Source organism: Manis pentadactyla, chromosome 2 (assembly GCF_030020395.1).
Source record: "Manis pentadactyla isolate mManPen7 chromosome 2, mManPen7.hap1, whole genome shotgun sequence".
Lineage (NCBI taxonomy): Eukaryota > Metazoa > Chordata > Mammalia > Pholidota > Manidae > Manis > Manis pentadactyla.
This window is the reverse complement of record NC_080020.1, coordinates 205,066,188-205,090,777: the sequence shown is the minus strand read 5'-3', so window position 1 is coordinate 205,090,777 and position 24,590 is coordinate 205,066,188. Positions and strand designations below refer to the sequence as shown.

Sequence of the window (24,590 nt, the reverse complement as noted above, 5' to 3'; positions counted from 1 at the left end):
TATATATTTTGGATGTTAACACCTTGTCGGATATGTCATTTACAAGTATATTCTCCCATACTGTAGGATGCCTTTTTGTTCTGTTGATGATGTCCTTTGCCATACAGAAACTTTTTAGTTTGATGTAGTCCCATGAGTTCATTTTTGCTTTTGTTTCTCTTTCTCGAGGAGATGGGTTCAGGAAGAAGTTGTTCATGCTAATATTCAGGAGATGTTTGCCTATGTTGTCTTCTAAGAGTTTTATGGTTTCATGACTTACATCCAAGTGTTTAATCCATTTCACGTTTACTTTTGTGTATGGGGTTAAACAATAATCCAGTTTCATTCTCTTGCATGTAGCTGTCCAGTTTTCCCAACACCAGCTGTTGAAGAGGCTGTCATTTCCCCATTGTATGTCCATGACTCCTTTATCATATATTAATTGATCATATATGGTTGGGTTTATATCAGGGCTCTCTAGTCTGTTCCATTGGTCTATGGGTCTGTTCTTGTGCCAGTACAAAATTGTCTTGATTACTGTGGCTTTGTAGTAGAGCTTGAAGTTGGGGAGCGTAATTCCCCCTGCTTTATCCTTCCTTTTCAGGATTGCTTTGGCTATTCGGGGTCCTTTGTGGTTCCATATGAATTTTAGGATGATTTTCTCTAGTTCGTTGAATAACACTGTTCATATTTTGATAGGAATTGTATTGAATCTATAGGTTGCTTTAGGCAGGATGGCTATTTTGACAATATTAATTCTTCCTATCCATGAGCACAGAATGTGTTTCCATTTATTGGTATCTTCTTTAATTTCTCTCATGAGTGTCTTGTAGTTTTCAGAGTATAGGTCTTTCACTTCCTTGGTTAGGTTTATTCCTAGGTATTTTATTCTTTTTGATGCAATGTGAATGGAATTGTTTTCCTGATTTCTCTCTCTGCTAGTTCACTGTTAGTGTGTAGGAATACCACAGATTTCTGTGTATTAATTTAGTATCCTGCAACTTTGCTGAATTCAGATATTAGATCTAGCAGTTTGGGAGTGGATTCTTAAGGGTTTTTTATGTACAATATCATGTCATCTGCAAACAGGGACAGTTTAACTTCTTCCTTGCCAATCTGGATGCCTTTTATTTCTTTGTGTTTTCTGATTGCTGTGGCTGGAACCTCCAGTACTATGTTGAATAGAAGTGGAGAAAGTGGGCATCCTTGTCTTGTTCCTGATCTTAAAGGAAAAGCTTTCAACTTCTTGCTGTTAAGTATAATGTTGGCTGTGGGTTTGTCATATATGGCCTTTATTATGTTGAGGTACTTGCCCTCTATACCCATTTTGTTGAGTTTTTATCATGAATGGATGTTAAATTTTGTCAAATACTTTTTCAGCACCTATGGAGATGATCATATGGTTTTTGTCCTTCTTTTTGTTGATGTGGTGGATGATGTTGATGGGTTTTCGAATGTTGTACCATCCTTGCGTCCCTGGAATAAATCCTACTTGATCATGATGGATGATCTTTTTGATGTATTAGTTGAATTTGGTTTGCTAATATTTTGTTGAGTATTTTTGCATCTATGTTCATCAGGGATATTGGTCTGTAATTTTCTTTTTTTGTGGTATCTTTGCATGGTTTTGGTATTAGAGTGATGCTGGCATCAGAGAATGAGTTTGGAAGTATTCCCTCCTCTTCTATTTTTTGGAAAACTTAAAGGAGAATGGGTATTATGTCTTCACTAAATGTTTGATAAAATTCAGCAGTGAAGCCATCTGGTCCAGGAGTTTTCTTCAGTATTTTTTTTGATTACCAGGTCAATTTCATTGCTGGTAATTGGTCTGCTCAGATTTTCTGTTTCTTCCTTGGTCAGCCTTGGAAGGTTGTATTTTTCTAGAAAGTTGTCCATTTCTTCTAGGTTATCCAGTTTGTTAGCATATAATTTTTCATAGTATTCCCTAGTAATTCTTTGTATTTTGGTGGTGTCCATAGTGATTTTTCCTTTCTCATTTCTGATTCTGTTTATGTGTGTAGACTCTCTTTTTTTCTTGATAAGTCTGGCTAGGGGTTTATCTATTTTGTTTATTTTCTCAAAGAATCAGCTCTTGTTTTCATTGATTCTTTCTATTGTTTTATTCTTCTCGATTTTATTTATTTCTGCTCTAATCTTTATTATGTCCCTCCTTCTACTGACTTTGGGCCTCATTTGTTGTTTTCTTCTAGTTTCATTAATTGTGGGTTTAGACTGCTTATATGGGATTGTTCTTCTTTCCTGAGGTAGGCCTGTATTGCAATATACTTTCCTCTTAGCACTGCCTTGGCTGCATCCCACAGATTTTGTGGTGTTGAATTAGGGTTCAGAGATTTTTACAATGTGAATACAAGTGTCTTAATTGATGAAATACAGTATCTGTGTCATAGGTTGTTGTTTGATGGTATCAAGTCATGTGGATCTCAATTTCCTCATTTATTACTTGAGCAGTTTGGACCAGATGAGCTCCAAGAACACTTCTGGTGTTAAGAGCCTCGAGTTCCATAACACCTGAAAGGACATTCTTGATGGGGCAGTGGTTGTGCGCTTCACCCTTTAGGAGCTGGCAGTCTTCACACTGCAGTGTCCTCCCTCAGGACAGACCGTCCACCCACATCATTGTGAGTAGGCATCAGGATGTCCCACCTTGATAAGAGCAAATACACTTCTCTTGGAGCTTGAGGAACCTGGCTTACACACGAGGAGGAGGCAGCGCTTGCCAATGGTCAGTCCTCCAGGAATCACTTCTCCAAACACAGAGCTTTCATTCAAAGGGGTGAATCTAAAATTGGCAAATAGTAAAGTGGCCATACATCCCAGTTTGCACCTGGACTGTCCCAGTTAGTTTATTTGCCCCACTGTCACTATTAAAATCCCCTCTGGAGTGTGTCTACAGGCTGATCAGAGAAGCAATTGGGTAAGGGTGGTTGCCAACATCCCTTTAGCTAATAATGGCCCAAAACAATTCAAAAATCACTAGTCCTGGGAACATTTTTAGTGTCTGGTTAGCCACTGCCAGGTGCTAATGCTTGGTTAGGAGGCCTGGAATACTGCAGCGAAGCAGCAAGTGACTGACTCGTGGTTAGGACACCCATTGCCCTTTAGCCAACATAGCCCTTAATGCAAATTTTTGTATTTTTGTATTTTTTTCACATTTGAACGATTCTGAATGTTATAGCTACTGCCTCTTGCAGTCAACAGCATCTCACAATTAAGGAAATTCAATTGTTCATTCTCCTTTTTAGGATCTGGTTTCCCATCTCCTTTCCAAATCGAAATGAAGACTGAGAGGGAAGCAGCAGCAGATCTGTAGGTTGCTGTACAGAAAGATTTGATTTGGCATTTATCATCCTTTTTCATGCCTTTTCCTATCAGGAGAAGTTGCTCCAGTGCAAGGAACTGCATTTGACCTAAGGAAGCCAGTGGAGCTCGGAAAACACCTGCAGGAATTCCACATCAATGGCTTTGACCATAATTTCTGTCTGAAGGAATCTAAAGACAAGCGATTTTGTGCACGGTAAGGTAATTCAGTTACTGCTTCTGTGGGGATGAACAGACATCAACTCTCATCTGAAGAGCTTTTCCTTTGGCCATAGCAATACCATCACTATGCTATGGGAACTAAGTACCACATCCCATGTCTTTCTAAACCTCCTGTTCCACAGATGTTTTTACCCTCCCGTCATGCCATCATGCCTATATTCCTACCTGGCATCCTGTCTCTCTTGGCTCCCTTCCTGCCCTTCTCTGCCTGTTCTTGTGAGAAGCCCTAATTCCTCCTGACTGAAGTCACCTCTGCTGGCCTTGAGTTCCCAGAGCCCTTTGTACCTTCCTGCTTTGTGACCTTTCCCTGCTTACTGGCATGCAGAGCAGGATGTGCTTCTCAGACAGCACTTGCTAGCTCCAGCCTTGTGTGATGGGCATTTGCATGCACTCTCTCTCCTGCCTAATTCCAAGTTCTTCAAGCCATCTCATCTTTGCGCATCGCTCCTTCTACCCTAACACATAATACCATGCTTGACACTACCAAATAATGTTTGTAGAATGAGTAGGTTTCTCTGAAAGCAGAGAAAATGACTCAAACCCTCACAGACACAGAACTTGGAAAGCCTGCTCTGCCTCAGAGCCCCAGGACCAAGACCCCAGCTGTGTTCCTCCAGCGCGAGACGCTTTTCTTCTGTGCAGATTCACATTCCTCTCCCCGCCACTCCCCCTCCTGCCTTCTCTCCCCCGCTCAGTCCTCCTCTTCCCAAACAGCTTTTCCTCACCTCTTGGTTAACTACACACTGTCAGGGTAGTTCTAACTCCTGGTAAGACTGTAAGACCAGGCCTTTCTGTAGCTTTCTTCTGTAATCCTTTGACACTACATACAGGGCCAGGTAGGTCCTCTCTCCTCTGTGGAGGCCTGGTTTAAATAAAGGACACAGTGAATCTAGCAGAAACCACGGCACGTCTGTTCTAGAAGGAACGCAGCCTGCTCTAGCCCCACGGAGAGGCAATTCAATTTAGAAAAGCGTCTCCTCTCTCAAAAGACATAGCTGGTTGTTTCCCATTTTGCCCTTCCTCAGAGAAGCCACAATCAGAGTGAAGTTGCTATCAAGGATCCTTGAAACCCCTCCTCTTTCCTCACCTATGAGGCTGCAAGAATTTCCCATCATGCTCTTTGTCTCCTCCATCTATCTTGTCCCTGCTTTGTGGCTGGGGATTGTGTCTGATGCCTGTCTCAAAGTTGCTTCCCAGCTTCTACCTGTCCCTGCCTGCTTTTCTGTCCTGTACCATTATGTGGTTTGGCTTTATCCCCAGGGTCTATCATGCTGGAAGCGGGCGGATACTGGAAGTGTACACCACCCAGCCTGGGGTCCAGTTTTACACGGGCAACTTCCTGGATGGCACACTGAAGGGCAAGAGTGGATCAGTTTATCCCAAGCACTCTGGTTTCTGCCTCGAGACCCAGAACTGGCCTGATGCTGTCAATCAGGTAAAGTCACCAGCTGGCTAGTCAGAGGGATAGTGCACGCAGTCACCCTATGTGACAGGTCATGACACTCAAGCCAGGTCTGTATGATTCCCAAGTCTTCTCAAAGTCATGATAAATACAGGAAACCCTTAGCCAGGTGACTAACATGGCATTTACATGTTTAAAAATATTAATTTTTTTGTACCTTTGCAGCCTTTATTCAGTTTGTTTCTCCTTATCAATAGCCACTCATTTTCTGCAACCACACTTCAAAGATGATCCTCGTATCTTCTCCTTGTAACTTTGTTTTTTAACTACTGCCTATTGTTCTTCAAAGTGCCAGCCTATGATAGGACGCTTGCAGTTTACACCAGAATGTAAACCAACACACTGCTTCCTTCGGCAGGAAAGTCTTGCTCCACAAAGCATGCTCAGTGATGTTCATTTGCATTTGGCTCAAGTTCTCTCTCACTGCAAATCAATAACGAACCTTCTCACACTGGCAGCTGGTTCCCAGAGCTGGCCTAGAGACAAGACCAGAAGCCATCCCCAGTGGTTTCCGATGCAGCCCAGGCCGGCAAAGTGTAACCTGTATTGTTTTCCCCCTCACAGCCCCACTTCCCTCCTGTGCTGCTGAGGCCTGGTGAGGAGTATGATCACACCACTTGGTTCAAGTTTTCTGTGGCTTAAGGAAGTGTAAAGACATGACCTACCCCAGGACCAGGCTGGGAGCCCTTCAGCAGCCGGTCTCCTGTGCAGAGAGATGAAGATTTTAGAGGCTTTGGAAGTGATCCTGTGAATCAAAATCATACAAATAGTAGCTGTCATGATAATTAGTCTGAATACTGATTTCCTTTTCCAATGGCAGGCCCCAAGCAAGGTCTACTGACCAGCTCTTTCTGTGGTCGAGGGGGCCCACGCACCAAGGCTTATCTAAGCCCTGATGAGCCCTGAAGTGGTACCCAGGACCTTTAGGCTACGTTGGCTCCAACCCTCTACCTCTTTCTTTTCTACTTTTCACCCTTCCTTTCTTTGATCCTCTTTCCTTTTCCTCCTCCTCTACCTGAAACCCCCTTGCCCTTGTGCAGCACTTTTTGGAGTTTTCAAGTCACATTAGCTCATCCAACATCCGGCAGATAGGCCTCTCTGCCTGGTAAGGCAGTGGACGACTGAGAAGCAAGGGAACCAAGGCTTGGAGAAAGCAAATGACTCATCTCAAGGCACAGCTAGGAAAAATTTTAGCCAGGACTTAAGGTCAGGTCATGTGAATTCAAATCCACTTCTTCCACTTCCATCTACCAGAGCATTCCTAGGGTCACTAACGGGCAGAGATGTCTGACCCTTACACCATTAGAGCCAGACTTTCTTCCCAGACTTATTTTTATAAGAAGCATCAGTCAGAGTTTAACTGTTTCTGAGCCTTCAAGGTGGCGTGACTTAAAAGTGCAAGACCAAAATATCCAGAAATCTGTATTTGATTCTCTGCCTTTGGGGTTAGGGGTTAACTGAGAAAGCCCAGCCCAGGCAAGGGTGGGAAGAAAGGAAGCCACTGGAGATGGAGCTGTCAGTGCAAGGAGAGGGCCTACCTGAAGATTGCACATTCAACCTGGAGCAGATGTTATTATGGAGATGAAGCTGGGGCTCCCCCTTCTGAACAACTGAATCATTGGTGATGGGTTTGGGTTGGTGGTTTTTATAGAAATGTATCTTACACTGCTACACACTAGCAATCAGTTGAAATAAATCCAGTCTGCACCTTAAGAGGATTCCAGTTTCTTCACTGTTCTTTAAATCTATCAGGTATGGACCTTTGGGAAATGGACCAAGTATATGGCATGTCCTGGATTCTTTGGTGAGGCCCAGCGTCTTGCTAGAGGAAAGCTACCTGGCAGCCTATTGTGCTTCCTTTTAGCAACAATAAACCAGAGTGTTTATTTTTGAAATTCATTTTAGCACATATTTTGAGTACCTTTTGTGTAGTTCTCTGCTGGGTCTTTTTAAGGGATTCAGAAGATAACACCTCATATGTAGTACATTCCCTCAGGGATACAAGTCTCTGAGGGTGACAAGACTGATAGGACTAATTAGATGTAGAATCGCACCCTGATGGAGTTGGGGGGCCCTAAGCACTGACTTGGCTCTTCGCCACTGCATGGGCGATCTAATTTCACTTGGCCTGTTTTCTTGCCTATAAGGCAAAGGATTTAGACTTTAATTTTCTGGAAGAGTATGTCCTGCAGGACTAGAACTAAAGCTAGCCACAAGTCTAGTTCTTTTCCCTCAGGCCCTCCCTGTGGCTGTACTGAAGGGCCTAAAAGGGTGGACAGCAAATGCTCAAGCAGGCCAGAGCACAGAGCACCACACGCTGGGAGCCTGGAGCTGTGGTCTTGTTTCCCTTCTCTGCTGGGTTTGAGCAGGCAGTTGAGGTCTGACTAGATTACTGCTGGAGCCCTGAACAGTTTGTACTTCTATCACACAGCCTTCTTCTAGGACCCTCTGGACAACTGGCTCATTCTTATTGTATTACGATAGCTGTTAAGTGTGTCTGAATCAATGATTTCATCTCACTCTACAACCTATGACAAAATCATTAAAAATGAGAGGTCACTGGCTGGAGCAACTTAACAGTGCTAGGAAGTGGCACGTTTTGAACACAAGCCCTTCAACTAGCATTCTACTGGCCCTACACTCCAAAAAAAAATTCCCAGTTTTTTCTTTCGCAGAGGGAAAAATCTAAAATTCATAATATACAGTGTTGGTAAATGCAGAATTTTTACTCAGTCACCATTCGTAGCAATTAGATTAATACAGCTTTTTCGGAGGGAAATTTTACACAATCTATTGGCAAACTTTTAAAACTCATGATCTAGCAATTCCACTTCTGGAAATCTGTTCAATTGAAATACTAGGACAAATGTGTGAAGACAAACATTCAGACAAGGGTGTTGATTGCAATCTAACTGGTATAACTGGTAATAACAAAAAATTGAACACAACCTAATACCATGAACACAGAAATGTAGAAATGATCATCCACATGATGGAATACTACACGGTCATTCAAAAGGATGGGGTCAAAGAATCCATACAGTATTCTGTGTTTGTAAAACAAAACAAAAATATATGTATATTTGTAAAGTTTATAAGGGTAGATCAAATTATTAACAATGGTTTCCTCTGAGAAATAGAATCTGGAATAAAAAAAAATTTTTATTTTTTTGCTCTGGAAGGGAAGTGAGGACTTTTTACTTTATTGATATTGTTTAAATTGCCAAAGACAGTATCTTCCTTTTGCAGTTAAAAAATTAAGTCAGCAAAATGGGGGTTGGGAGCGTTTTTTTGGTTTGTTTAAATGATTTCAAACTCATAGAAAAGTTGCAAGAGCAGTACAAAAAATTCCCGTATACCTTTCACTCAGAGATCCCATTAAATTTCACCTGGCTCAGTAATGTCCTAGCAAAAGGGTCCAAACCAGGAGCACAAATTGAACTTAGTTTCTTCAGTTTCCTTCAATCCAACATAATTCCTCATTCCTCTCTTGACCTTTATGACCTTAATATTTTTGAGGATTGCAGGGAAGTTATTTTACACAATGTCCCTCCATTGGGATATGTCTGGTGTTTCCTCCTGATCAGGTTCGTGCCACACATTTTTAGCAGGAATATCACTGAAATGATGCTGTGCTCTTCACACTGCAGCCCCTCAGGTGATGCACCTTCTCGGTGTGTCCTCTCACTGTTGAGGTTACCTTTGTTGACCTGAGTAAGGCTGTTTGCCAGGTTTCTCCACTCTAAAGTTACCAATATATACATTAGCCAAGGGGCTTCAGAGGTGAAATGAAGCTGAGTGCAACCCTTCTACCAGTTTGATTAAATTAATTGCTCGACGCAGGGTTGTAATATTCTAGGTGCCAGAAATCATTTAGGAAACCCTGGAGAAGAAAGAAAAAGAATATTTTCTTATTCACAAGGAAACCTAACTACAAATTAGTCCTCAGTTTTAATGGCCTCTAGGCTTGAGAATACATTTATCACCCAAGTACTCTGCTTTCCTCTGCTCTAAAAAAAAGAGCTGTTTTTGTAACAAGCCCAGTCTAAAGTAGCCCAAAGTGACAATATTCACCTTTAGGACAGCTAAAACAAATTATTGGAATTTTATTTTTTTGCTCTTATTTAAGAAAATAAAAAAGCTAAATTTGATTGTCAAGCCATAAACCTCATGAAACTCATTTTATAGAGAAATTGATCTTTTGTGGCAGCAATTGGTCTATCCTTTTTCATGAAATGCACACATAGAACTTTGCTTGAGAAGAGACCTTCTAACATAGTTAAATCACATGCAAAGTGTGACATCTGAGCATAATTATGGTATTTTATCATTAAGTCACTGAAGGTCTCTCTCAGCAAGAAACAAAACTTTACAACCTATTAACTGGACACTTTTAGTTCATGTGAGGAGACGAAAACAGTACTCAATATGAAAAACCCCGTTATTACTACACAATTATTAAAGCCTTGTTGAAAATGCATTAAAATGCAACACCCTTCCACCCCCTCCAACAATAAGTCTCCAGGACCCCGGAGTCCATGCTTTCTTTACCATGCCCGCCCCTTCCCACAACCAGACTAGTGCTGTACTGTTCTGAGTTCTGATCCTTCACAGGTAAGCATATCACTGATTTTAGTTCAGGAGGAATTAAAATGATAGCACTGAGAAATATCTAATACAAAAGAAGGCAGTAAAAGGAAGAAAGTAAAAAAAGATACTGCGAAATGGAAATTGCAAATAGAACTGTATCAGTAACTTCATTAACTATAGATGGTTTAAGCACCCCAAAAGGCAGAGTATGTCAGACTGAATCAAAAAGCAAGATCTAGCAACTAACTATATATTAATATCAGACAAAATAAGACACTAAGAAATACCAGTAGACACAAAAGACATTAATAAAAGCATCAACACATCTGGAAGATGTAACAATTACAAATGTATGCACCTAATGCACCTTAGATGCCTTGAAACATAATTGTGACCAAAGGTCATGCCTGAAGTTGCCTTAGCATTAGGCATAACCCAAGAGTTCTTGTGATACTGCTTCAAATTTCCTGAACAGAACGCTAACTTTTTTCAGATGACTATTTCTCTGAGCACAGTGACCTCTGCTGGTACTAAGATGAGCCAAAATGCAGTCTTTGCCTTCTGAAGTTCCATTCCAGCATAGGGTCATTTGGTTAGAGCTGTGACAGCAATCAAACCAAGCCAGTCTGTTCAATAGGAGAGACTGAACTAGGAGCTGGCTAACACAAGCTCCTAGTTTTTAATTCTGGTTTTATATTAAAATCATCTGGGGAGATTTTTAGACGATTAATGCCAAGGCTTTACCCTGAGCAATTCTGGTGTCATTAGAATGTTTATAAAACTCCCCATGAGCCTGGTATTTAACTAGGGACAAGAACCATTGCCCTAGCGTAAAAGCTTTCCCCATTATTTATTGTTCTGTAACATTCACCAATATTAAGTGCCTAAATGTGGTCAGCTAGAATTTGCTTCCTAGCTTCATGAAGTACTTCAAGAATGAGATAGTGAAACAATCTTCCCAGACCAAAAGTATGTCTTCCTAACGTCCTTGCAAACCATGTGGGTTTACACCATGTGTACCATGCAGGCAATGAAAGGAACTTCAATAGGGGAAAAAGAACTTCTATACATTGCTACCAGGGCAAACTAACCATACCTAGCAAAAATATAAATGAACATACCCTTTGACCCCGCAACTCAACTTCTAGGTGTTATCCTAGATATGCAGGGTCACATAGGCAATGTATTGCACAAGGTTATTCACTGTAGCACTTAATAGTTACATTACAAACCCTCCTCTCCATTAATAGGGAACTGATTGAATTCCTATTACTGTTCAAAAACTCTCCAGGGAAAAAAGCAAACCCTTTCCAAGACACACAAGGCCCTGTTATGATCTATCTATATGCTACATCTCCCTCCCTCCCTATGCCATCTCTACCCACTCTCCTCTCTGTTCACTTCAAATTGTCCTCCTTACCCAACAACTCAAACCACTTTAGGACCTTCATACTCACTAGGCCCTCTGCCTGGAACTCTTTCCCCTCAAGTTGATAAAGCTCCCCCCCTCGCTTGTTCCTTTCACCATCAGAGGTCTCCTCAGTCCACCTTTTATGCAACAGCAACCAGCTCCCTGTCCTTCTGACCCTGCCTCATTCATCTCCACATAAGTTACTACTCACCTGGTATTTGTCTTAAGCTCTATGAATATATTTTACTCACTTTTGTATTCCAAGCTTAGCAGTACATGGCACGTTCAAGGGGCACAAAAACTTGATAAACTATGCAACTTCCAGGCAACTAAACAGTATGAAACTTTTTTTTTTTAAAGTACCGTTTTTACTTACACGAAAAAACCCCAAGTTATTAAATGATAAAAGTGCATTTTTTGTGTCAAAAGGAGAAAATCCCCATGTGTATCTCCTCAGGCTGCACAACTAATACTGGTTGACTTTTGGGAGGTAACGGAGAAGCTGAGTCAGAGGTAGAGAGCCTTCTCACTGTGTATATACCTTTTTTTTATTACCAAGTCAGAAACTGAAATGGAGGAGATGAGGTCAGTGAGAAGAGGAAAGCTACTAGATTTGAGAAACAGTCTTGAGGGCCTAACTGTAACGGGCTACTGTATTCCACATGCTCCAGAATTATTCCTCTTAACTAGCATATTTTTCCCGTTAAGTCTAGAAACAGCCAAGTTATTAACTATGGTATTATCTACAACAGGTAGGACCATGGATTGTACATTCTGGTCTTACATCTTCTGACTTTTCCACATGGCTGTTTTAAAGGCTCAGGAAAGTACTTTTAATAAAACAAGGGCAGGTAGGATTCAAGCTTTTCCTACTTCCTACCAGGTTGATGGTACAGCATTAAATAAACCTAAGCTTGTTTCTTGTTCTGTGAGATGGGAATAACAGTTATTGTGGGGATTAAGTGACTTAAGTCCTTCGACATTTTTATTAGAATGGTTATGAGGACTGCGTAAGGTGTGAAAATAACTATCAGGCTTTGAAACTGCCTACTGGTGCTTTTTTCCCCTTCATTTAAGATAGTACTAAAGCTGTTATATCCAGAACTATCACGCTGATTCAATTATCTGTAAACCTAGGCATCTTCCCATTTCTTGTTCACTAATTCTCATCAGCCTCCGAATACTCCAAGCCCCTACACCTATTATTTCTGGTTACCTAGGCCTTTGCTTCATGCCTTTTAAGCTGTACAATCACATACATATTCATCTTGTAGGTTACATAGCTCTCCCTTCCAAAGGTCCTTAAGCAAGTTGCTAGGAGTCAGAGCTCATGAATTCTTTGCTAGTACCCTTCACTCAAACAACCGACTTGGCTGGTTCAGCGCTTCTCATTTGTATTAACTTAGTATCTTGGACATCATCACGCTCCATCAGACTTCAAGACAGGATACACAGAAGTGAGACTCACAATCCTATACCACCATTCACTTAACCTAAGTCTTAGTTTGATAGCATTTCAAGACCCCCTCTGATTTTCTTTGTCCTTGGGAAGAGACCCAGTAAAGATGGTAGGATTATCTGCACCTGATACTTAGCTCAAAGCCCGAAGGACAACTACCACTCTGAAGTCAAGGGTATGCATTACTTACCTCTCTATACCTAGGTAAGGGCCAAGAGAATGTTTTATGTCCAAAAGCACTCAGGGTCTGATGTGTTTAAAATTAGTAATTAGTCTGGACACTTTCCAAGTTAAGTCAATTTAGCAGTCCCAACCTCTTGAAAATACAAAAATGCACTTTATCAAAGTTATCATTTTAAGACATACACTAATCACGGGTAGAGTTGCAGTCAAGGGTATGAAAGATATCTGCCCACATACCCAATATTCCCTTTCCTGGAAGGGTAGAACTTTCTGTGCTTGTTTCCTAAAACCATTTTCCCACCCCTCCATATCCTTTTTATCCTTTCATAAGGAATTTTTAGGACACTGCTGGTAACCTACCCCAAGGCTACAGGATTAATGTTAATACTCCTACCCTTGGCTCAGAACTCCCACTTCCAAAAACTGAGTATCAGGATTCTTTGTCTCTGCACATTTATTATCAAGCTTATCTTTATATAATACAGAATTAAAGCTGACCAAGTTCAACAAATAAGCCTGCCAGTTACACACACAGCTTTATACCAACAATGTAATTCAGCCAGTCAAAATTCCAAACACAAAACATCCAAATTCCAACACACTAGTTTTACCATTCAGACCACCAAACAAATTTAGGCAGACCACAATTCCAAAATGCAAAGCTATCCAGTAACTGTTGAAAAGCTTTAAGAAAATGGACAAGGGCAGATACTTGTGCCACCAGCATTTTTTTTGCACCAATGCTAGAGAATACCTCATAAATGCTTGACCAAAAAATTCAAAATTAACTATTAACTGCCCTACTATACTTAAGATATTTTAAGTCTGAACAAAGATTCTACTTGCTGTAATATTCTAAGATCTACCAGATGCTACCAAAAATCTACATGAGATGTTTCTAAATTTACAAACTGCTTTAGTCTCATCAACATTTGTTTGACATCTTTAATTACTTTGCACCAGCCTGGCAAAATAAGACAAGTATATGGTGGTAGAGAACTGGAAAACCTAACTTGGGAATTAACAGATCTCTGTTCAGAATAAGACAATCCATTTTAAAGGATATGAGAGTATATGGGCTGGAAAATTTTGCAAAGCTGGTTTACATGAAGATGTTTTATCCCAAATTCCAACAATTTTCTCAAGCATGCAAAAATTTTGGTATAATGCTGAAAATAAAAGAACATTAAGTAGAACTTTCTAAACAGGGAGTTCTAATTTGACACCACCCATCTAATAACTTGAAAACCTATATTCAATTAGCCTTCAGAAAATAATCTAGTTTCTCCAACATCAATTCCAACTACTTATATCACATTTAAGTTCTTTTGCTTAGTTCCTATTGTGCTTATTTATAGCAAATCAGTGGTCCCGCTAGCCTGACAGAGATCCTTAGCCTAATATTTAGTAATGCCAACCCCAACAGACTTAGGGACTCTTCTTCATGATGGATTCATGCTAATAATGGGGACTCTAGTTCTTATCTTACCCAAAGCTCTAAGGGTAAAAAGGAATTTTCTGAGTGTAAGTATACACTACAGTTAATGATGTTCAAAACTTAATACCATCAAACTCTGAAAGGTCTGTATGAATGACTCCTGTAGCTTACCAAACTGAGAAGTGGTAACAGTCAACACGAACCGAAAATCTAGTTAGAAACATTTTATTTAAATGTGCCAAATAAAAACCCACATTTTCAGACCATAGGATGTTAATACATTCAACAAAAATTTATATTATCTTACTGCTGTGAATTTACAGAGAAATAATCCAGATCCGTTTTGATTAGATGGTTGAAATACCCTTCCTAGGTTACACTTAACAGACATCACAAATCCCTTATAATAATGTAAACAAAATAACTTTTCCCTAAAAGGTGAACTTGGGAACTTCAGTCCACTCTTTCAGGACTTGCACTTCTTCGCGGACTTCCTGATGGGGAACGACTAAAAAGAAAAACATTAGGTTTGGAACTGATTAGTGTTTAACTGAAACTTACTCTGCTGTGAATAGGTCAGGGCTAAACACAAGTTTCAATAAATTCAAAGGTGCCAAAGGTAATTAAGTTCCTACTGCAGAGATCTACATACAACTCTTTTGTCCCTGCTTAAGATTTCACTATTTTAATAGGCTCCTTGCCAAACTTACACTTAAAAGATTTAAAGAGAACTATTTGAATTGGGGGTGGTTTTTTTTGATCATTAAGTACCAACTAGGTAGATAATAATTAAGCTGCCAGATTTCAACCTGAAAAATTTTTTTTCACCACTTCAACACTTTCTTTTTATTTATCATCCCTATGTGGAAAAAACATTTTTTAGCATGAAATTTCACAATTAAAGGTACATAAAGGCTAAACACATCTTAATGTAATAATCAACTTTATGACTAAATATTTCCAACAAAATGTAAGCTGATGTTGAAGAAGGAAAAGCAATCATCTAAGAAACTTTTTATCTAGTATTTTTTATATACAGCACCAATTCTCCAAAGAGCTCAAAGCCTGCAAAGAAGGCAATATGCAAACAAATTCTGCAGAGGCCACACTGGACAGATTTGGCAACAAATTATTCAGCTTACCTTCTTTTTGGAGATGGAGATCTGGACTTTGATCGGCTGTCAAAACATGAGAAATTCTATTAAGAAAGAGCACTAACCAACCCCTTTTATAGTTACAATACCATGAAATGAATCCCCAAATTGCCCTGAGCTTAAAATGTCAGGCTGTAGTTATAGTGAACAGCCCACCAGATTTTCGCTAACAAAAGCCTATGTTCCAACAACTGCTTTTCATAAAATAAATGTATTTACTTTATTTGTTGCATCACAACCCTTTACACTGCTTTAAGCACAGTTATCTCACAATACTTCGCCATGTGCCTATCAGTTCTAACAAGGGCCTCTTAATATAACCCCAGTCAAAACTTCTTTCTCACTATAGCTTGACATTCCCTTGTCCAGAAGTCAGCCAGAATAGGCCATGTATAAAAGAAGTTCTAAAATTTGGTTTATTAAATAAATTAGGGACTGTATTCCCATTTAACACCTAGGCTTAGTGTTAACACTGGAAATTTCAACAATTCCAAACACTTTGAACTCTTTGGATATTGGTGCCATATAACTAGAAGAGCATTAGTAAGTATTTTTACCTTACCTGCTTCTTGGTCGGGAAATAGACCTGGATCTTGATCTTGACCTCGACCGGGATCTAGATATTAAAAAATTTTACCAATTAATCCACAGGAGTAACTATTTAAATAACTAGCTGAGCACCTTATTAGGTAAGCTGAAACAGAGGAGCTAAAACTAAGCAAGCTGCAACTCTTGCCTTTTATCTGTGTAAGACTGGACAAATCACACTTGGAATAAGCTCTCTTATCAAAATAAGGAAACACCACTTCATTTATTTTTCTATCATACTCAATGAGCTGGGTTGTCATGGTTCCTGTACTTATGTACAATGCAGTATTTTTTATTAGTGTGTAGTTATTGAAGAGAAATAAAGTATGTGGTTTTCATTTGAGAAGGCTGGTGCAGTTTATCTTGAATCAAAGCAACCTCACATAGACCCCCGACCTAAGACTTCAAGTGATAAGCTGAGTGAGAACAAAATTACAACCCAGTTATAAGGATTTAATTCTTGGATCATTAACAAGTTTTCATGGCTCAGAAACATCAATTTGTCACAACCAAATTAGGCTCTGACATACACATCTTGGGGTTCTGCTATCAAATGCATTAATCTAGGGTCCAGAGCTTTCACAAATGGACAAGTTTTAGAATCGCTGCCATCTAAAGACTTTAAATAGCAAGAACTCCTAATAGCATTCCTTACTATTGACTCATTTGTAGTATTAAACCAAATATTTTCTATAATGCTATCCATTTTTATCATCTTTTTAAGGCTGCCTACAAAGGGAATAAAAAAGGCTGATTCCTAAGTTTGATTTTTAAATTTCAGTGTCTGACTGAACAGTCCACATTCACCTCCACGAACACAACTACTACCTTCAACTACCTCCCATTGTCTCAATTTCACCCCACTATTACAAAAGAAACCATTTCAACTTGCTTCTAACTCTAAATCCCTTCCTAGTTCTTATGGGCCTTATGAAGGATTAGATGACTATCCCCTTTTAGAGGAAATATTACATTCTTACAGAATAGATACATCCTGATTCCAGAAAAGTTTTTAGCTGGAATGATTTAAGGATTTGTGCTTTCAACAACCCTCTACTATGGCCTAACATCCCTTAAAATTTTCATTTGGGCTTTCCCTTCATCTGTATGATTAGGTTAATATCCATTTACAGGTCATGTACAAATTTAACTTTTATGTGTCAAATACGTATCTTCTGAAGCATCCCCATTATGTCTTTGAGACACTCCACTGCTGTCATTAAGACGTGACAATCCAAATACGAAAAAGGGAAAGAAAGTGTTACATACTGGAAATACCTCGATCCTTTTATAGAACCAGACCTAGATCGTCTGAGTGAAGCTGATCTTGATCTACGAAGAGACACAGATCTTGATCGTCGAGGAGATGCTGATCTTGACCTAAAAATTGCATCAAGGTTTAATATTAAATCCATCTCGAAAAGTGTTATCACTTATCAAAACTTGAATTAATAAGCAAGGTATCTCACCTCCTCCCCCTGCTCCTGCTGCGTGAGCGAGAGTATCGCCTACCTCTGGATCTTGAATGTGATCTAGACCGTGACCTATTTTTCAAGTTAGAAAAAAACAAAATGTCAGATGATAACTCGTTTTTAGAGTTTGTGTACCTCTGCTGAAATCAAATCTCAAAACTATTTAAATTTAGTGTCTCATTTGGAAATAAACTCTGGGCCTATTAGTTTTTTTTTTTTTTAACTACCTAAAAAAAGATTTGTTAAAAGCTGAATTACATCTTAGAATTACATAATATAAAACACTGTAATGTGTATTTAAAATAAACCTTGCAAGTTTGCAGGTCGACCCTCTTTGGCCCATGGTCTAGCAGATCTAGACGATCTAGAAGTATCTATAGCCGATCGCTGCATCTAGATGTTTTCTTCAATCTAACGACGATCAAACTGACAGCCAAATGAGCCAGGTGAGGCTTGATTGACGCAAGAAGATTTTTCTAGTTGGGAATGTGGTCAATCTGGTGTTCCTCTTTCTAAACCGGAGGGGGCCCCAATTGTAAGCCAAATTTACTGTTACGGCGATCACCGTCTCAAATTTTCTGCCCTTTAAAGAATAAGGTGAAGCTAGGTGTAGATGACTCGAGGGGATCTGGCCTCTTATGCTGATCACCTCAAGGTCTAGGAGGATCTTAATTGTCGGATTTGCAAGGCGCCTCAGCATGATATCATAAGGCTCGTGACATTCTGAATCAAGGCGACTGACTCAAACGAAGAAACCTGAAAGGTTTTGACCAGGTTGATTATTAATATATTAACATTTGTTTAATTAAACAAAAACTGTAAAATACACCTGTATAATTAACATTCAAGTTTATAGAAAAATACTAGTTTCTGCCTTGCTAATAAAAGAATTACTTGATTAACTAGTATACCAACCATTCCTTCATTAAAGTAAATACCTGCTTCTTCTTCGGCGGCTATAGCGATGACAATCATAAGCATAATGTCCCTTTTCGCCACACTCATAGCATCTATCATTGGGATCAAAGGGACGTCGGGCAGGTGGTCTATCAAAACGAGATCTCCGAGGCATGCCTGTTGATAGTTCAACCCTTACACGGGAACCACAGATCACCCTACAAAAAAAAGGGGGGGGGGACAAGATTCTAATGTGGAAAGAAAAAATACATTTGACTTCTAGCTTTAGAGCTTTCCAACCACTTCTGCACTCAACTTAAGCTATCTTCACAAGCTCCCCCCACCTCCAACTTTGTTCCCCATCTTAATAAATTCGTGATTAGCTATTTACACTCTCCTCCAGACCATACTATCTGAGTTCAGCACCTAGTTAGCTACCCGGCCTAAGAGAATATTCCAATGAACCCAAGTTTCAGAACCCACATCTTACTTACTTCCCATCCAGGCCTCGCACTGCATCTTCTGCATCTCTAGGATCTTCAAATTCCACAAAGGCAAATCCTGGAGGATTTCTTGCAATCCATACAGTTCTTAAGGGACCATAATAACTGAATGCCCTTTCTAACTCTCCTTTGCCAGCACCAGTTCCCAGGTTACCAACATACACCTTGGTTTCTGTTCAAAAACGCAAATGAAAGAACGTACATTATGCACAATTTGACTGTTTTAAAGAATTATTTGCCTTAAAACAGGCCATCCTTTAAGACTGTGCAAAGCATGTTTAATGCTCTATCAAGGGCTGAATTTAGTCTTCAAAACCAGCAAAACCCATCAAGTTTCTGAAAAGCCTGGTGTACGACAAAGCCTTAACATTCTAGGAAGGAGGAAAAGCCTCCAGAACACCAGCACAGATGCGCGGTAGGATATTCCGAGGCGTGGGGCGGAGCTGGGGCGGGGCCCGCCGCGGCCCCACCCCCGAGTCCCGGCAGCCCCAGGCGCGCGCGGGCCGGCGGCGTCGGCGGCAGGCGGGCCCTGGCAGGCGGCGGGCCGGGAGAGCAGGGCTGTGCCGGCTTGTGTCCTCCGCGGCAACTGCCCCAGGCGCAGGTTCGCCCAAGATTCCAGCTCTCCGCCCCAGAGCCATAAACCGCGCTCAAAAGAGCTAAAAGAGAAAAAAAAACAGCCGCCAAACGAAAATATCACGTCTGCATTCCCATTCCGCAACTCGACCGATTGACAAGAGAATGCGCAGCTCGAAGCCGTCACACTTTTGATCAATCTCAACTTCACCCTTAATAGCACGGCAGCAACCAGACCTGCGGGCTAAAGTGGCGGGAAAGCGCCAGGGAAATGCGCCACCATGGTCGCCAATGTGCGCAAAATGGCAGCCGAGAGCGGGGGGGCGGGGGGGACTGGCGGGCGGCTCCAAGAAAGGCAACAGGAAAACCCTGATCCCTGCTGCCCTGGGCTGTGGCGGGAGACGAAAATGCCCCAGAATTACCACGGAACCCAGCACAGACCTATACCCGCCACCCACCGCCTCCCTTCAATACCCCGCCCCCGCTGCCTCCAGCTTCGTGTGGCGTGTGCCGAGGCCGCCATTACGCACGCGGGAATAACCGTCTCCCAACTGCCACGCCAACCCCATGGCCTCGTAGTCCCCACTACATCCACGACAAAGGCCCTCACTAGACCCGAGCTGCTTACCTCCTCCGTACCGCCCGTAACGCGACATGATGACTGGCCCGCGAGCTGATCTTCTAGCTCGCAGGACCAACGAATTGAAAAATACAATGCCCGAAGCTCCGCCTCGCAAACGGTCCCGGCGACACTACAAGGAAAAGCCTCGGTTCGCGTTTATATATGCGGCGGCTGGGTTTCTTTGCGCATGCGTCATCTCGACGTTCAGAGCGGCACAAAGGACCTGGGCGGAAACAGTCAAGAAGGGGCGCGGAAGGAACTGAAGAAACTGAGATCCCGATCATGGCGGAGGGATACGTTTCCATGGGAACGCCACTATCTCTCCTTGGCCTTCCCCTGTGGTAGCCTTTCCCCTGTGGTAGCCCTTCCCTTCCCTCCCACTTTTCCTTTACCCTTCTCATTTTCCTTCCCTTCTTCCTCCCCCCTACCAAATCTAGAGATCGCAGCTGTAGTTATCTTAATGCAGGTGCATTACACCGGCCTTATGAAAGGTTGTAAAATGTAACCGCTGATGTTGCAAGCTGTCTTGGCTTTTCTTTCTGCTTGGGTACCTGCCCCAAACTACTCACTGATTTCGGGGGCTCATCAAAGGTAATCGGGAGTTTCGCCAGGGGAAGAACTTCGTGAACCCCGCCATTCTGAGTAGTGATCTGCACCGTGGGCCTCAAAAGGGGTACTCCTCAGGGACCGCCCGCCCTGCACCGATTCTCCAGCCCCTGGAGAACCAGCCACCAATTTTCACCAACACGGTCCGAGTTCTTGTAGTCTAGGAGACAGAGGAATTGAGAGTTCTTTTTTCCGGTTATATTGAAATTATGAAAAAAATCCCAAATCCTTAAAGCATTCCAGCTAGTGGCAGTTATGAAATTGTTTGCATTTGAAGTGCAAAGTAATTTATGTGTGCTTTCTTTCTAGTGGTTTCTGCCTTGTATTGTAGTAACCCATCTTATCCACTATAACTCAGACCCTGAGAACTGGGACTTTCCATTTAAGTCCTCTTAACAGCCTTGCTGCTCAGCCACTCAAATAAATGAAAACCTTTTCTTTATGGTAGAATCATTAAAATCCAGTTTTGATTTTATACAACCTATTTGCCAAACACCAACTCTACAAATACAAGTTTAACTTTTTTACCAGCAACAACAACAAATTACATTATAAGTACTTGGAATATACTATTTGGAATTGCTTCACATAAAAGAGGAAATTCTTAGGTATTTGTATTTTTATCTTTCTCATCTGCTCTATCTTGATGCATATAGATGTGGGATATTGAGTAGAGGAGACAGGAGGCTTAGCTGGTTAATAAGGTATGGATTCTTTCGGGTAATACTACAAACGTATGTAAATATTTTTCAGATTTATCAAATTATGGAAAGAATTACTTTGTCTCAAGAAAATATAAGTTTTATAGGATATATTTATTTTCCCTGAGTTCTATTGATTTTTGTTGTTATCTAATTAACAGGGTTGTTCTCAAAGGATTAAGTGGGTAAAGATATTTTTATATACTCCCTGAATACTAATTCTGTAAAGCCTCACTAATTTGACTTTCTTCTGTTAAGAATTTATGAAAACTGCTGTTGGACAGAGCATAGGTAACTTACTAAAAGACAGTAATGCATAGCTCCAAAGAGGCTTCAATAATATTTCTTGTCTCTGAATACAATCGATTGTACTAAAGAGAATATCTAAGCAAATAATAGCATAAACAATATGACAAGAAGCAATTTTCCAACTTAATAACTGCTTTCAAGCATATTAAAGGAAAAACCTTCCTCTCTAGGAGACAGGTACGTGGATAAGCTAATTACAAATTATTTATCTCTATTAAAGAAGAGCCAATCCTAGGCCTGGCTTTGCAAACCTTGTTACCATGAAAAAAGAATAGTACTGTATATTATTTCCCTACATTATAATACCAAACACTCTTACTCTAAAAATATGAAGCCAATTATTTCACTAAATGTCAGTCCAAATCGTGGAGATTTTATTTTACAGAGTAATTTTATTCCTGCTGATTCTTTTGAAATCAGTTTCACCCACATAGATTTCTGCTTCTAAGATTCTGCGTTAAAATATCAAATTGCCAGATTCAGTTTGTGCAAGATACGTAATTCAACAAATATTCTAGTATTTGCTAATAGGAAATACTGAGTAATTCTTACTACTGTTCAATATTGATAATATTATTTGTTTAGGAAGGGACAGGTTAATTCTTTTTTTAAAAATTTTTTTTATTAAGGTATGATTGATATACACTCCTATGAAGCTTTCACATGAAACAACGTGATTACTACATTTACCCATAATATCACATCCCCATCCATACCCCAATGCAGTCACTGTCCATCAGTGCAGCAAGATGCCAGAGATCCACTATGTACCTTCTCTGTGATACACTGTTCTCCCCGTGATCCCCCACACCAGGTGTACTAAACATAATACCCCTCAATCCCCTTCTCCCTCCCTCCCCACCCACCCTTCCACACCCCTCCCCTTTGGTAACCACTAGTTCGTTCTCGGAGTCTCTGAGTCTGCTGCCATTTGGTTCCTTCAGTTTTGCTTCATTGTTATACTCCACAAATGAGGGAAATCATTTGGCATTTGTCTTTCTCTGCCTGGCTTATTTCACTGACCATAATACCCTCTAGCTCCATCCATGTTATTGCAAATGGTAGGATTTGTTTCTTTCTTATGGCTGAATAGTATTCCATTGTATATACGTACCACCTCTTCTTTATCCATTCATCTACAGATGGACACTTAGGTTGCTTCCATATCTTGGCTATTGCAAAAAGGGCTGCGATAAACATAGGGGTACATACGTCTTTTTGAATCTGAGAAGTTGTGTTCCTTGGGTATATTCCAAGGAGTGGGATTCCGAGGTCAAATGGTATTTGTATTTTTAGTTTTTTGAGGAACCTCCGTGTTGCTTTCCACAATGGTTGAACTAGCTTACATTCCCACCAGCAGTGTAGGAGGGTTCCCTTTTCTCTGCATCCTCGCCAGCATTTGTTGTTCTTAGTCTTTTCGATGTTGGCCATCCTTACGGGTGTGAGGTGATATCTCATTGTGGTTTTAATTTGCATTTCCCTGATGATTAGTGATGTGGAGCATCTTTTCATGTGCCTGTTGGCCATCTGAATTTCTTATTTGGAGAACTGTCTCTTCATATCCTCTGCCCATTTGTTAATCAGGTTATTTGCTTTTTGGGTGTTGAGGTGTGTAAGTTCTTTATATATTTTGGATGTTAACACCTTGTCGGATATGTCATTTACAAGTATATTCTCCCATACTGTAGGATGCCTTTTTGTTTTGTTGATGATGTCCTTTGCTGTACAAAACCTTTTTAGTTTGATGTAGTCCCATGAGTTCATTTTTGCTTTTGTTTCTCTTTCTCGAGGAGATGGGTTCAGGAAGAAGTTGTTCATGCTAATATTCAGGAGATGTTTGCCTATGTTGTCTTCTAAGAGTTTTATGGTTTCATGACTTACATCCAAGTGTTTAATCCATTTCACGTTTACTTTTGTGTATGGGGTTAAACAATAATCCAGTTTCATTCCCTTGCATGTAGCTGTCCAGTTTGCCAACACCAGCTGTTGAAGAGGCTGTCATTTTCCCATTGTACGTCCATGGCTCCTTTATCATATATTAATTGACTATATATGGTTGGGTTTATATCAGGGCTCTCTAGTCTGTTCCATTGGTCTATGGGTCTGTTCTTGTGCCAGTACAAAATTGTCTTGATTACTGTGGTTTATAGTAGAGTTTGAAGTTGGGGAGCATAATTCCCCCTGCTTTATCCTTCCTTTTCAGGATTGCTTTGGCTATTTGGGGTCTTTTGTGGTTCCATATGAATTTTAGGACGATTTTCTCTAGTTTGTTGAAGAATGCTGTTCATATTTTGATAGGAATTGTATTGAATCTACAGGTTGCTTTAGGCAGGATGGCCATTTTGACAATATTAATTCTTCCTATCCATGAGCACAGGATGTGTTTCCATTTATTGGTATGTTCTTTAATTTCTCTCATGAGTGTCTTGTAGTTTTCAGAGTATAGGTCTTTCCCTTGGTTAGGTTTATTCCTAGGTATTTTATTCTTTTTGATGCAATTGTGAATGGAACTGTTTTCCTGATTCTCTCTCTGCCAGTTCATTGTTAGTGTATAAGAATGCCACAGATTTCTGTGTATTAATTTGTATCTTGCAACTTTGCTGAATTCAGATATTAGATCTAGTAGTTTTAGAGTGGGTTCTTTAGAGTTTTTTAAGTACATTATTATGTCATCTGCAAACAGGGACAGTTTAACTTCTTCCTTGCCAATCTGGATGCCTTTTATTTCTTTGTGTTGTCTAATTGCCATGGCTAGGACTTCCAGTACTATGTTGAATAGAAGTAGGGAGAGTGGGCATCCTTGTCTTGTTCCTGATCTTAAAGGAAAAACTTTCAGCTTCTCGCTGTTAAGTATAATGTTGGCTGTGGGTTTGTCATATATGGCCTTTATTATGTTGCGGTACTTTCCCTCTATACCCATTTTGTTGAGAGTTTTTATAATGATGGATGTTGAATTTTGTCGAATGCTTTTTCAGCGTCTATGGAGATGATTATGTGGTTTTTGTCCTTCTTTTTCATGATGTGGCGGATGATGCTGATGGATTTTCGAATGTTGTACCATCCTTGCATCCCTGGCATAAAT

At 40.4% G+C, this 24,590-nt stretch overlaps 2 protein-coding genes across 7 annotated transcripts in view; one reads left to right on the top strand and one right to left on the bottom strand.

The window, feature by feature from the left end:
• GALM (galactose mutarotase) overlaps positions 1-6,983 on the top strand; it is a 53,496-nt gene extending 46,513 nt beyond the window's left edge. The window contains exons 5-7 of the mRNA XM_036931642.2: positions 3,373-3,514; positions 4,801-4,975; positions 5,567-6,983. Of these exons, the coding sequence (XP_036787537.1) occupies positions 3,373-3,514; positions 4,801-4,975; positions 5,567-5,644 (395 nt within the window). The 3' untranslated portion in view covers positions 5,645-6,983. The remainder of the gene's footprint in view (positions 1-3,372; positions 3,515-4,800; positions 4,976-5,566) is intronic.
• Positions 6,984-7,709: 726 nt separating this feature from the next.
• Positions 7,710-20,054, bottom strand: SRSF7 (serine and arginine rich splicing factor 7). 6 transcript variants are annotated; one of them, XM_036931646.2, is made up of 8 exons: positions 19,899-20,054; positions 18,689-18,869; positions 18,236-18,412; positions 17,295-17,369; positions 17,095-17,205; positions 15,800-15,853; positions 15,226-15,261; positions 7,710-8,885 (listed from the first exon to the last, which is right to left on the bottom strand). In XM_036931646.2, the coding sequence occupies exons 1-8, from the start codon at positions 19,924-19,926 to the stop codon at positions 8,876-8,878; spliced, it is 672 nt and encodes a 223-aa protein (XP_036787541.1). In that variant the 5' UTR covers positions 19,927-20,054; the 3' UTR covers positions 7,710-8,875. The 6 variants fall into 6 exon arrangements, with proteins under 6 accessions (XP_036787541.1, XP_036787543.1, XP_036787538.1 ...); XM_036931648.2 differs by having other exon boundaries at positions 17,104-17,205; XM_036931643.2 differs by lacking the exon at positions 7,710-8,885 and adding an exon at positions 14,293-14,591.
• Positions 20,055-24,590: the final 4,536 nt, after the last annotated feature.